The sequence below is a fragment of the Aethina tumida genome, chromosome 1 (assembly GCF_024364675.1).
Source record: "Aethina tumida isolate Nest 87 chromosome 1, icAetTumi1.1, whole genome shotgun sequence".
Lineage (NCBI taxonomy): Eukaryota > Metazoa > Arthropoda > Insecta > Coleoptera > Nitidulidae > Aethina > Aethina tumida.
This window is the reverse complement of record NC_065435.1, coordinates 76,777,445-76,790,145: the sequence shown is the minus strand read 5'-3', so window position 1 is coordinate 76,790,145 and position 12,701 is coordinate 76,777,445. Positions and strand designations below refer to the sequence as shown.

General features: G+C 37.9%; 1 protein-coding gene across 1 annotated transcript; it reads left to right on the top strand.

Moving 5' to 3' along the window:
- The first annotated feature begins 1,173 nt into the window (after positions 1–1,173).
- LOC109597475 (frizzled-4) lies at positions 1,174–12,160 on the top strand. Its single transcript, XM_020013165.2, has 4 exons — positions 1,174–1,780; positions 2,656–2,936; positions 9,594–9,760; positions 11,040–12,160. Exons 1-4 carry the CDS (start codon positions 1,199–1,201, stop codon positions 11,624–11,626), a joined length of 1,617 nt encoding a protein of 538 aa, XP_019868724.1. The 5' UTR covers positions 1,174–1,198; the 3' UTR covers positions 11,627–12,160.
- Positions 12,161–12,701: the final 541 nt, after the last annotated feature.

Below are 12,701 nucleotides of genomic sequence, written 5' to 3'. Positions count from 1 at the left end.
ATATATCGCCTTCAGCGTATACATTTTCTGAGAAGAGGAAATACAGCTCAGTTTTCACATTTGAACCTGGAATTGAAACATTATAAGACATACATATCAATTGCGTTGTGCTTTTGTGGTAATGTGTTGATTTTTTCACGCAATTGTGACCTTTTGTGAAATTTTTCAATAGCTTCTTTAAAATGCTCCTAAGTGAAATGTGTTCAGTTATGCATTAAACTTATTATTGTTTTATCTTGGTCTATTAGAGATTAAAATGTTTATAATGGAATGAACTATCCATTAAAAATGTAAAACTTGATATATGATTAAAATGGTCAAAAATTGTGTGGAATTTAATTTTTTATCAGCTGTAATTTAATCTTTTTTTTCTTAACAAAAATACAAATTTTAAATGAACCGAAATATTCGATCACTCTGGATGTGCATGTCGTCATGTAGATGAATAAAAAAATTAGTTATTTTTCGTTGTAAATTATTCGAATTAACATTCGAAACAACGTAATTGAATTCTAGTTCTGGCGGGTGTTATGTAAACAAAAAACAGGAGCGAATTGTTTACGCGATAGAGGCGAGCGCCTCGTGGAGAAAAAGTGGATGCCGGTGTGACGGCATGTGTTATATCCGGTTGGTGCGTGGATCTTGAGGGGCACCGAAATAGCCCGTTTTTCGGACGAAAACGTGGGGCCTTATTTAAATGGTCGACGGCGTTCGGTTCCACTCGGAATCGCTCTTTCAACGAGGCTCAGAGACGTTTTCATTCTAGACTCACTTAACATACAGTTTATTGAAGCTTCTCACGTTTGTATAGTTAATATAAATTGGTCGTTTTAATCAAAGCACTTTAAAATAGTTCTGTACGGAGATTAGGATTAAAAAATATTCGGGGGGTTGACGGGCAATAAAACTACCACTAAATACACTTATTAATATGTAAATAAAAGTGCGGCCGTACAAAGACAAAAGAGAAAACAATCACTGGTAAATCGGTGATAAACGTGCTTTTGTATCAGCCGCATCAAACAAGCTAATCTGTAAGAAAAATCTGTAAAAAGCGCCGAGTCGAGTCTACGCAACCGCAACTCTCTGATAAGCCGCATTCCACAGCCAGCCTCCGCACAACCAGATGATTCCAAAACATTCGGTCGGAGTGTTTCAGTGCGAGCGGACGTGTTCTCTCCTCTACTCTCCGTTTAAAATGCGGTGCGTTTCGATTTTAACGTTGATCATAGTTTCGTTCGCCGACATCAGCGTCCAGGAACCGATGCTGAGAACATGCGAACCTATCAGGGTGGAACTGTGCAAGAACCTCGGCTACAACATGACCGGCATGCCGAACTTGAGTGGCAACGATTTACAACAGGAGGCCGACTACAACATCAAATCGTTCTCGCCGCTGATCCAGTACGGCTGCAGTCCGCAGCTGAAGCTGTTCCTTTGCTCCGTTTACGTGCCAATGTGCACAGAAAAAGTGTCAAATCCGATAGGTCCGTGTCGCGGTTTGTGCGAGAGCGTCTTCTCCCGTTGTTATCCCGTGCTGAGCGAGTTCGGGTTCCCGTGGCCGGACGCGCTGGACTGTTCCCGATTCCCCGTCGAAAATAACCAGGATCACATGTGCATGGAGGGACCGAAGGAGATGAGGATCGTGGACGTAAAGTCGCCCGTCAATCCGGCAGTGGCGAACTGTCCGCCCGGACACGTGCCCGATCTTATGGCCGGATGCGTTTCACGTTGCGATTCCACGTTGATCTTCGACGAGGCCGAAAAAAGATTCGCCGAGGTTTGTACCTTTGTCATTATTAAAATCGTTAAGTTCGTCGCATGTTTGGAACATGTTTAAACATTGAATCTCTTAACTAACACCATAATTATAGGCATCTATCAATCAAGAAGACAAATTAAACAGACAATCAAAAAGGTAAACAGTCCCAAAGTCAAACATTACCCTCCTTAAATCGAGGCGAAACGTCTTTAAGTCCAGTTTTACAACCCCCTAATTTTCCAGGTAGAATTCCACGATCCGAAACCGTTTCGAAATCATAACAATATGTAAATCGTTCGTATGTTTACTTACTAAAATCGTTTATTATCTTAAGAAGTTGAACGAACATTTCTACCACATGTTATGTTTTTTCAGTGTATTATTTTTTCTTTCGATTATGTTTATTGTAAAAACACTGTTATTCATCCAATATTTTGACTGCGTGTTTATTTTCAATAATCTCGTTTCTTCTTCCCTTTGAATCCACCTTCCATCCCAAACACATGTGTTTGCATCATGTTCAAAACCAAACGGAATTAATTTGTAAATTAGACATTGCTTTCGCTTTAGGGGATTATGACAACTTGAACTAATTAGGTGAAACACGAGTAGTAAGAACATTGGATTTAATGGCGCAAACAAATTTAAGAATGTTTCTGTGCGTGACCGACGATATTAAATCAGATCTGCACATATTTAATTAATGAAAATTAATGCACAAGTCACAATTATCTTGATTCTTGGAAGGTTTGCGACTTGTTCCGCCGTCGAAGTCTCCCATAATTCTCCCAACAATCAAACAGCGTGACTTTGTTAATTATCTCCGATTACATTTATTTACTGCAACAGTCTAATTTGCATACAGTTAATTGTAAGTTATTGTGTTGTTACAGGTGTGGGTGACTGTTTGGGCGTTGATCTGTTTCACCACCAGCTTCGGATCAGCACTGACTTTGACAATTGGAGGCGGAAGAGTTAAGGCGAAACCTCTAGTCAGTTTGGCACTCTGTTATTGTCTCGTTAGTGCTGGTTGGGCACTAAGGATGTTCTCTGGCAGAATGTCGAACGGTTGTCACAGGAACAACGGCGATTTTCCGGAAGACGGATTATCGAATGTTAACTGTGCGTTCGTTTTCCTTCTCATCTATTATTTTGGAATGGCCGCAAATGCTTGGTAAGTCGACTTTTGTTACTTAGGTAGGTAGGAAGGTGATTGATGTTTTATTGTTGATTGTATGGAGATTCGGGGCTGTTTCAGTTTGAAGCAGGTGTAAAAACACAAGGTGCAACATTGTATAAATATTCAGTTCTTAAGGCGAAAATGTATATATTCATTTAAATTAGTGATGTCGACTTTTTTATTGTATTTAATGACTACACATATTTGATAGATATTTGTTATATTTAACCCGTATAGAAATTGAAGGCATTTAATTGATAAAAGTGACCACTACGTTAAAAGACTGCGCTCATTTAAAAGAAGTGAAGAAATTTCACATAAACACATTTGAAAAATGTTTATGAAATCTAACTGAGTAATACATAGACAACGTGTAAAATAGTTGGAGATACGAAATACAATTGAGTTGGCCACACTTAGCTTTAATTGTAAATTGCACATAAATTTGCTTTTATTTAAGCGGTCAAATTTCTAGACTTAGCGCCCGCTTAAATTTAAGTGACACTTTTTATTTTAATTACTCAGGTGACTACGTTTTTCTATGTCAAATTAATTTTTCTTTTTTGTTCTGTGTTATTTCTTGTAAATAAAATCATATCGACAGTTTAAAAATAATAACAATCCGAAACCGAATAATTGTTTTTGGTTTCTTTTAGAGAATGTAAGATCTGATAGTTTTCATAATTTGAACAATTTAGGTTGTTTTCAAAGATTTTTATTCGAAAATATGAGACCGAAGAAATTGCTTAGTGATGTGTATGTCCAGAAAACTACCAAATTATGCACCTTTTTATTAAAAGAACCCTTTGTTACTTCTCATTTTCTTCACAATTGAAAGAATGTTACAGATACTTTACCTTTTTTCAATTTGCATACGTCTTTGAAAGATGTTTATAATGTGTTACTGAATACTATACACTTACATAACGTGGAATAAAGTAAATAATACAAAAAACATTGATGTTAAACATACTTAAGTGATAAAGATATTTATATAAATATTGTATATAATATGCTATGTATAACTTCTTTCTGAAGACTAAGAATATTTAAATGTATCTAAAAGATGTTCCCTATGTTTAGATAACATGCAAATAGGACAGGAATGTAGAGAAAATATACAGAGAAATATAAATTATTAAGAATATTAAAAAAACTGCATTGAAACATCTACTCCAATAAACTTATGTATGGATTCCTCTCGATTTAACGTTTATCTGATCAATTTATACATTGACAACACGCAACAGAGTTAAAAATACTAAAAAAGAATGGAATTCAACACACTTAACAAAAATGTGTTCCAGACTTTTAATGTATAATGTATAATTGATTAATAAGTTTAAATAATATATGAGTCAGAAATAAAAGAAATATTATCGTTTCACACATTTAAACGTTAAAAAAACTGCACAGAAACGTCTAGTGCATTAAAACTTATGTATGGGTTCCTCTCGAGACTCCTTTGAGTCTTTAAACTTATTTGAAAGATTGCGTTTAATTTAATAAAAATGAACAATGGAATTCAACTCCCTGAAATGACAAAAATGTGTACATAGAAAGTTTATAGTATGTAATTGATTAATATATATTTAAATAACACACAAAAGACTCAGAAATACACAAAAAACATTTTAAAGTTAAAAAACTGCACAAAAACATCTAGTCCATTAAAACTTATGTATGGGTTCCTCTCGAGACTCTTCTGAGTGTTTAAACTTAAATGAAAAATTGCGTTTAATTTCATAAAAATAAACAGTGTAATTCAACACATTGAAATGACAAAAACATGTACTCAGAAAGTTAATAGTGTGTAATTGATTAATATAAGTAATATTTAAATAATATACACTCAGAAATACAAAAAAAAACATTTAAATGTTAAAAAACATCCACTCCTTTAAAAGTATGTATATATGAGTGCTGTCTAGACAATTTTGAATGTTGAAAGATGATCATAGCATTTAACCGATAAACTTATACTTTGACAACATGCAAAAGAGTGAGTGAAACATCCAAAAAATAAATGGAGTTCAACACACTTGACACAATGACAAAAAAGAGTACACAGAAACGTCCACTCCATTAAAACTTGTCAACCGGCTCTACATTCCTCGTTGGACGGAAAAGAAATCCAGAAATACCAGCTCGCAACAATATTGTTTAAGGCCGTGTACGTGACGTTAAGCTGAAAACAAAACTGGACTGGCATTTACATACAAACACTCGCGCACTTTTTCGTACGTCGAAACGCCTGAAACGAGCTTATAAATACGTAATTTACGGCCGTAGAAAACGCAGCTTGTTTTTACGATCACCATTACGGGACGCAATTATAAGGGTTTCCCAACTAGAAATTGACAACGGGAATTAAACAACCGTTCTATCGTTGGCTTATCGGCGCCGAAATTTCGAATTTAAAATTAACCAGAATTAATTTTCGGATGGAAACGGCGCGGGGGCAGTAAACGAACCAAGGCTGGCGCGTCGTAAACGTCGAATGTAATAACTCGCGGGTTAATTAACGACCGAAAACAATCGAGACGCGCAGATGAAATTAATTGCGAGGGATTGAATTGTTAAATGTCTTGGAAACGCGGCGTTGCTGTTGCGCTTGGCTCTTGGGGAACGAGTCGATCGGTCAAAATGATTTCTTCGTGCATACTTTCGTCTTGTAATCTGATGGGTGGACCACTACAGTGTTGGACTTCCAAAGAAATATATTCACTGTGTATTTTTGTTTTTCGTACAACCGTTATTTTTTAACGAAAATTTAACAAGGGTGTGTTTATTTGTTTATAAATTTTAATCAGCAAATCATTGTTTTCGTGGTCGATTTACATGCAAAAATCGTTTTTAATTCCAAAGAATATCGATAACTTTTAAATGTACTTTAGAGAATAAGTAACATTAGAGGTAATTAACAAATGGTGAATCAATCAAATGAAGTTACGAAGCATCAATAGGAAATGTGTTTGGATCCGGTTCTGCGTAGCACATATCTTCTGTTAAAGGTGATCAGCCGAGGAGGCCAGTTGCCCCAAACTTCTTTCTCATCTGACAGGCCTCGACCATTAATTTATCGTCCCGGGCCCCATCTCGTTACCCGACCTGAAATATTAATAATTTATGCCGACCCGAAAATGTTTTATTTACACAACCACCTAATTGCTCCTTACGAACCTACACACCATCACGTCTCTTATTGTTATATCCCCGTTTCATTATCATTTAACCAGTTTGTAGTGGTGGATTTATGCGGTTAGTTTTCCAGGAATTGGTGCAAGACCGGTCGATTATCCCATTAGTTGGGATGCTGGAGGTGGTCGCGGATAACTCGCCGATTTCACGTTGTTAGCGTGTGTGTTCCGGCTCGTGTTTTATCGAAAATCTCATGTGAGCACATTTCCCTCGGACGCAGTTCCATAATTTACGACGTCCAGACATGCAAACTCGTATGGAAACGGTGTTCCATGCATTCTTCCTCGGTCCTAACAAGGCGTTAAGCAGGTACGAGCCCCGCAGGTCGCCGAACAATGATTTGTGGCCGATGGTCGATCTCTTTCAGGCCATTCAAATGTTACGACCGGTTGTGCTGCGCGAGATCGCAGTCTCGGGACATTCTTCACGTTAATTGACCGGTGTTAATTGGATTCCCGGTTAATTTGGAACACGTCGCCAGCGACTCTTTAACATTTTTCACGTGGTTTTACTCTCCCCCTACATTTCCTTCATTTTTGTTTCGTTAATCCTGTCGTGCAAACCTTCAAAAAACAGCCACTACAATACAATACAATGCATCAGCTTACTTATGAAAGAAGTTGCATTGAAACATATTATTTTTCACTACCTGACCAACAACGGATTTGAAAATACTGTTTAAAGGCAAAGATAATCCAAACAACATTCTCTTATATCAATTGAACCCGAGTAACCCAGTCATTTCCTATGAATTCTATTCCCGTATCAAATAAAACGTTAATGAGTGTCTTCAAGCAATAAAATTGAATACCTAATAATAATATTTATCAATACGAATCGCCACTTGACAGATGCTGGAGTGATGCCAACAATAACACAAAAAAAGACGATCGAAAGGTCCGTTTGTGCATTGTAATAGCCGTAAAATATGTAGTTAATTGGGGTAAAAAATGCCCATTTGTTAACGTGACTTTCAAGTTTCTCTCCGTCAAAATGTGGCGTCAAAATGTGGCATCAAAATCCAAACAATGAACCAGTAGTTTTCAGTGATCGAAAGGAAAACGAGATTTTTCACCGTGGATGATTTTTCTTCGCAAGGGTGGGAGGAGAACAAAGCGCATTCAAATCAGTCGTAGATTTACGACGGTCGGCAAAACGAAAAGGCAGAAACGAGCCAACGAAACAAACGATCTTGTCGAGTTAATAAGATTCTCTATTGTTCCGTAACGCTATGCTAAAACTGCGAGTCTGCAACGGTACGATCCGATGCGATTCACAAACGGTGTCGTTCTAGAGAAAAATAACCCTCTTTCTATTATAATTTAATATTCTATATTTATTATATTTTTAGCCCTTTACTTACTAATCAAATACGTTTTAAATTATAATGATACTACAATCTGTGATAGGTACAAATAAGGTATAATATCGACTTCCATTTGGGAAGTCTCAACGGTACACATATGAAAGCGACTTGTGTGACATTAGTTAAGCCAGTTGGGCGAAAAAATCCACGAAATAAAAAACAATTTTTGTACATTAAACAGTGATCCAATTAACGTATCGATTGGAAATAACAGGCGTGAATCGTTTCGGGCGTCGAAACTCGCCTCCCCGACTCGGCCGGCTGTGAAAATAAATATTTACAAGAAGAAAAAATAAATAATGACGGTGTCGGCAGTGGCGGCCATGTGTTGGCGAGGCAAGCGGAATGGTGCGGTCGTTGTGCCCAACCGAGACCTAGAGATCGGATAAACGAGGTACTGAGCGTTTCAACAAACAACAATCGGATGCCTATCTTGTTAGAGAGTGACTCAGGTGAAAGAGTCGTTCCTAAACACCATCCTCGGTCATCTAACAACGCATCATCCTCTTTCTGTGCACAGAAGGAAAAACTATAAAATTAAATAAAGAAAAAACGTTGAGTAACTCCTACACAAGAAACCACGCAACAACACAACTCGGTAAATCTTGGCTAAGTGGTTTTCTTCGTTTCAGCGTTTCTTCCACTACAATTATCACCAATTATCTCGGCTCTGAAACATGCTCCGGCCAATCTATCGGTTTTATTTCAGAACATTTGCATGGTTGCGAAAGTTTGACAGGTGCAGTTTTTCCCTCCATTGAGATCCACAAACAAAGATCCTCTCTTATTACGTTTGCAACGAAACTCTTATAATGTATATTGCACACTTGAAACGTTTTAAAGAGTTTTCGAGTGCATATTTCTTTGAAGGTGTTTCGGTCCGCCTCTGGTTCCCCGTTCCATTCAACACCAGAGCAAAATAAATATAATTATAACATTTCACGGTGAATAATTGGTGCCGGATCGAACTGTGGAATAATCCTTTTGACGGGAAAAATTTGTTTTCATTATCGCTCACGTTAATTACGTACAAGACGTCCAATCGTCGAGTTCATTGTGGCGGGTTTATTAGAACCGTAATATTTCGGGAGGTCAATTATTGTGGATCAGAAGTCGATAATCGCGTCGTAAAATTTTATACCTTTGTTTGTGTATTTATGGTGGCAGCTGTAAAACGATTAAAGATGCATCCGTGTGTTGATAAATGCTTGTTAAATATTGACGGTCACCTGCCTTATTGACATTTTTACTCTTCGTGCCCAATGTCAGTGAACCTCTCCTGTAAACCTGTAAAAAGGTGTCAAACGTGGTTCTTCAAATATTTGCCCGTATTTGTTGGCATCCAATTACAATATGGAAAGTATCGAGTTCGATTCTGGGAAGGCACGACTGCGGTCGTTAGACTGTGATAATTGCGATTATTTTATGCACAATGGTCACGGCTTTAGTTACACGAGATTCCGGTGAAAAGGGTTTTATCCTGACACATTTCTAACATATTCATCAAGACCGTTTCTAAAAGCGGTGATCAGTTTTGGTTGATTTTTATAATGGTACGACGTCGGCACCAATTTAGTGCCGCGCTATTTGTTTTGGTACCCGCCTATGCTGTCTCGCATCCAGTAATTACATCGGATGGGGATAAACGAACTGAAGAACCTCTTTCTCTCGATGGTTATCTGGTTGATAAATGAGCTGACAGAGCTGACGTCTGATTGCTTTTCTCTCTCCTTCGTACTTTGGGTACTTGGGTACTGTCGAGTCACGGCACGACGGTTCGGCATATTAATGATGGTATTTTTATGGTTTTTCGTGTATTGGAACTTGCGCGACCATATTCGTGTTCGGTACGACTTTTTGTCGCCATATTAACAATTTATCGGCACAATATAACTTTCAAAAGGGATAAAACTAATAGCGCCGTAAACGTGATATATGATACGTTTTCGCGGGTACATCAATCGACAATAAAACATCGCAATCTAAACCATAAAACGGATAATAAAAAATGTAACCGATAACATACCCTAATGTGTTCATATCAAAATCAAACAAACAAATTTATATGTTTTGTATTTTTTTAGGTGGGTGTGCTTGTGCGCCTGGTGGGTAGCTAGGGTGGGATTGTCGTGGGCCCCCGAAAAATTGAGGAGTCTGGGCTCCATCTTGCATGTCTGCGCGTGGGGATTCCCCGCCGCCCTCACCGTCGCCGCCCTGGTACGACGAGACGTGGATTCTGACGATCTAACAGGTAATTGTTTCATTAAAATATTGGGGAGTGATACGAGGTTCGGCGCAAATCGACCGAATCTCGTGCTTCGCTCTAATTAAAGTCGCCAATTAAGCCGGCTCATCACTGTAATCAAACCGGCCAACATAATAGTTCCATTATGCTCGATTGTCGACCCTTGTGCAGTTTCGCAGACCGTGATAAATAAGCAAAGAGGTGCCGGTCTTAATTGAAAATTGCCTCGAGAATAATAACGCAAACACAGTTGTCGATGTGTTATGCAAAAACAGCCGGATCTAAAAGATAAATTGGCCGTGCGGTTGAAAAGTTAATTGAATGTGTTGACGTATCCACCTGTTGATGATTAAACTAATATTTCACGGTCCGACCGCTATTTATTGCTTCCCGTCCACGCAAATATGAAATAATAAGCGGGCGAACGAGCGTACAGTATCAGATTATCGTTGCCCGTTTGCGAAAACAACGTCCAAAGGACTCGGAACAAAAGCTCATTACCCCACAATGGGATTTTATCTGCGCCGCGTGTTTTATCTGCCGGTACGACTGGGAAATAAACCAAAGTACCGGGCTGTCACCCCGCACGAATAACTGGCGCGCGAATCGCCTCTTATGCAAAACAGCTGCATCGCACACCGCCCTTTGTCTCCGGTACCCGAATGCCGAAACGGTGTTCCAAGAACCACAAGCTTTGGTACAATTGGTTATTGGTATATTTATGATAAATGTTAATCAACAATTCCTATAAAAATGATAGCTTCACTTCAATACACACATGATTTTTTTTTACTGTAATTATTCACCTGGAATATTTAATTTAAATAGAATTAGAACCATCATTTAGATTTGAAATTATTTATTTATGTTTGTATATTGTAAAAAAAGCTGTTATATATGGTATTATCACTATAACGATGATTACTACAACTATTTCTGCATAACACGGAGGTATTCTTTAGAACGACACAGGCTTGGAAACGGGTCGGACGAAACAGCACCGTGCCAACATAAATACTGTCCTTTATCTCGATGTCGTGTTGTTGGATGCACGCGGTTTTATTCAGATGTCGAATTTCGACAATTTAATGCCCCGTTTTTCGTTAATTAGATGCCGGCGCAACGATAAAATCGGACCTGTTGACAGTCGTGAACATGCACCAGCTCTCCGAGCCAGTTTTACCATCGATAACTCATTGAAAAATGGCCCTGTAGTTGCAGTTAAAACAAATAAAATTCACGCTTTACTTGTACCATTTTATTTATTGAATTTTTTTCGTTGCAGGGACGTGTTACATCGGAAACAGAAACAACACAACTCTCCTGACGTTAGTGCTCATACCTTACGTCATCTTCTTCACATACGGAGTGTGTCTTTTGATTCTGGGTTGCGTGTACGTGATCAGAAAACCCAGACAACTGGCGGCGGCACCACTTACCTCGACGGCGCCCAGAAAGGAAGGTGATTTCTTGGGCGCCATCTGCGCCCTTTACGCCATCCCGACATTCTGCGTCATGGTCAGCGTGTACTACGAATACAACAACCGGGATAAGTGGTTGGCGAGAGAGAAACGGGCGGCACTTTGGGCATTTCTGTTAAAATATCTGATGTCGTTGTTTGTGGGCGTGAGTTCGATATTCTGGATCTGGTCCATGAAAACGGTGACGGCCTGGAAGGCGGTCCTGAGACGACTGGGACCGAGGAAGCAGCCCCCGGTCAAGGTGCAAACCATGCCTGTGTTGCGGTACGTGCCAACGCACCAGCCGATGTCCAGCACGATGAGCACGAGCAGCAGACATTCATCTAGGTCGAATCCGCACAGGAAACCGCGGATGCACAATCTAAGAAACGGCGGCGAGTCCATAATCTAGATGGTGCATTCTAATTTGTTGTAAATAGACTGTGATTATGTTCCGTATACAAATATTTATTCTGATCTATTTCCCTTGACTTGATTTTTTGTACAATAAAAATGAAATTTTTATGCAATTTATAGGAATAGGAGAGGGTTTACATAGACTTAACGAATGAACATTGGACGAGGATTTTGCTTCGTCGGCTTTAAAATGGTCTAACCCACAACTGTACGATTATCCTGTAAAGATCAGTGTATTGTGCCATTTTATTACATTCAAAGAATGTTTCAAGTTTTTTTTTTATACTTTTGAGCTTTTTATAAATGTTTGTACAGTGCCTTATTGACTGAACTGTAACTATTTATTAGTTAAGTATTGCTTTATGCTTTCAATAATACTATTGTAAATATCCGTGCCATTTTTTAAACATTTTTTATAAGAATTAAATGTACTTAGCTTACAATTAGTTGTATAATATATTGTAAGATTGTGATATGTGTCCCCTAAATTAAGTGTATAGATAGAAATACATATGTTTTATACTAAAGATATGTTTGTTTTCTTTTATCTTTTAAATAACAAAAATATGTAAAGTACCATTGTACAAAAACAAAACTAATTTAACAAAATATATAATTTTTATTTATTAATAACAATAACAAACTATGCAAGTACATGTATAAAAATTCACTTTTAATATACAAAGATGTACAGGGAGATTATATATAAAGTAATAACAGGTGAGATTAATATCAGTCAGTGGCACAGTTATGAAATACTCTACTCTCTCCATTAATAACATATTCATATACTTTTCCATTGCAGTATACGCATGGGTCTCTATAAGGTCTATGTGTTTTAATTTCTTTTTGGAAGTGCATTTTTAGTCCATCGTCAGTTGGTGCAAAGAACATTTTACACTGTTCACAATAATAATGATTTTTTTCTTCATAAGCCACATCTGCTGCTTCGTTCGGTTTCTGGAAACGTGGATGAACTGCATCATATTCTGTGTGAGATAATTTAGACACTCTTCTTTCAATTTCAAGAAATCTTGCATTTTGTGTGATATTTCGTTCAACTGAGTTGT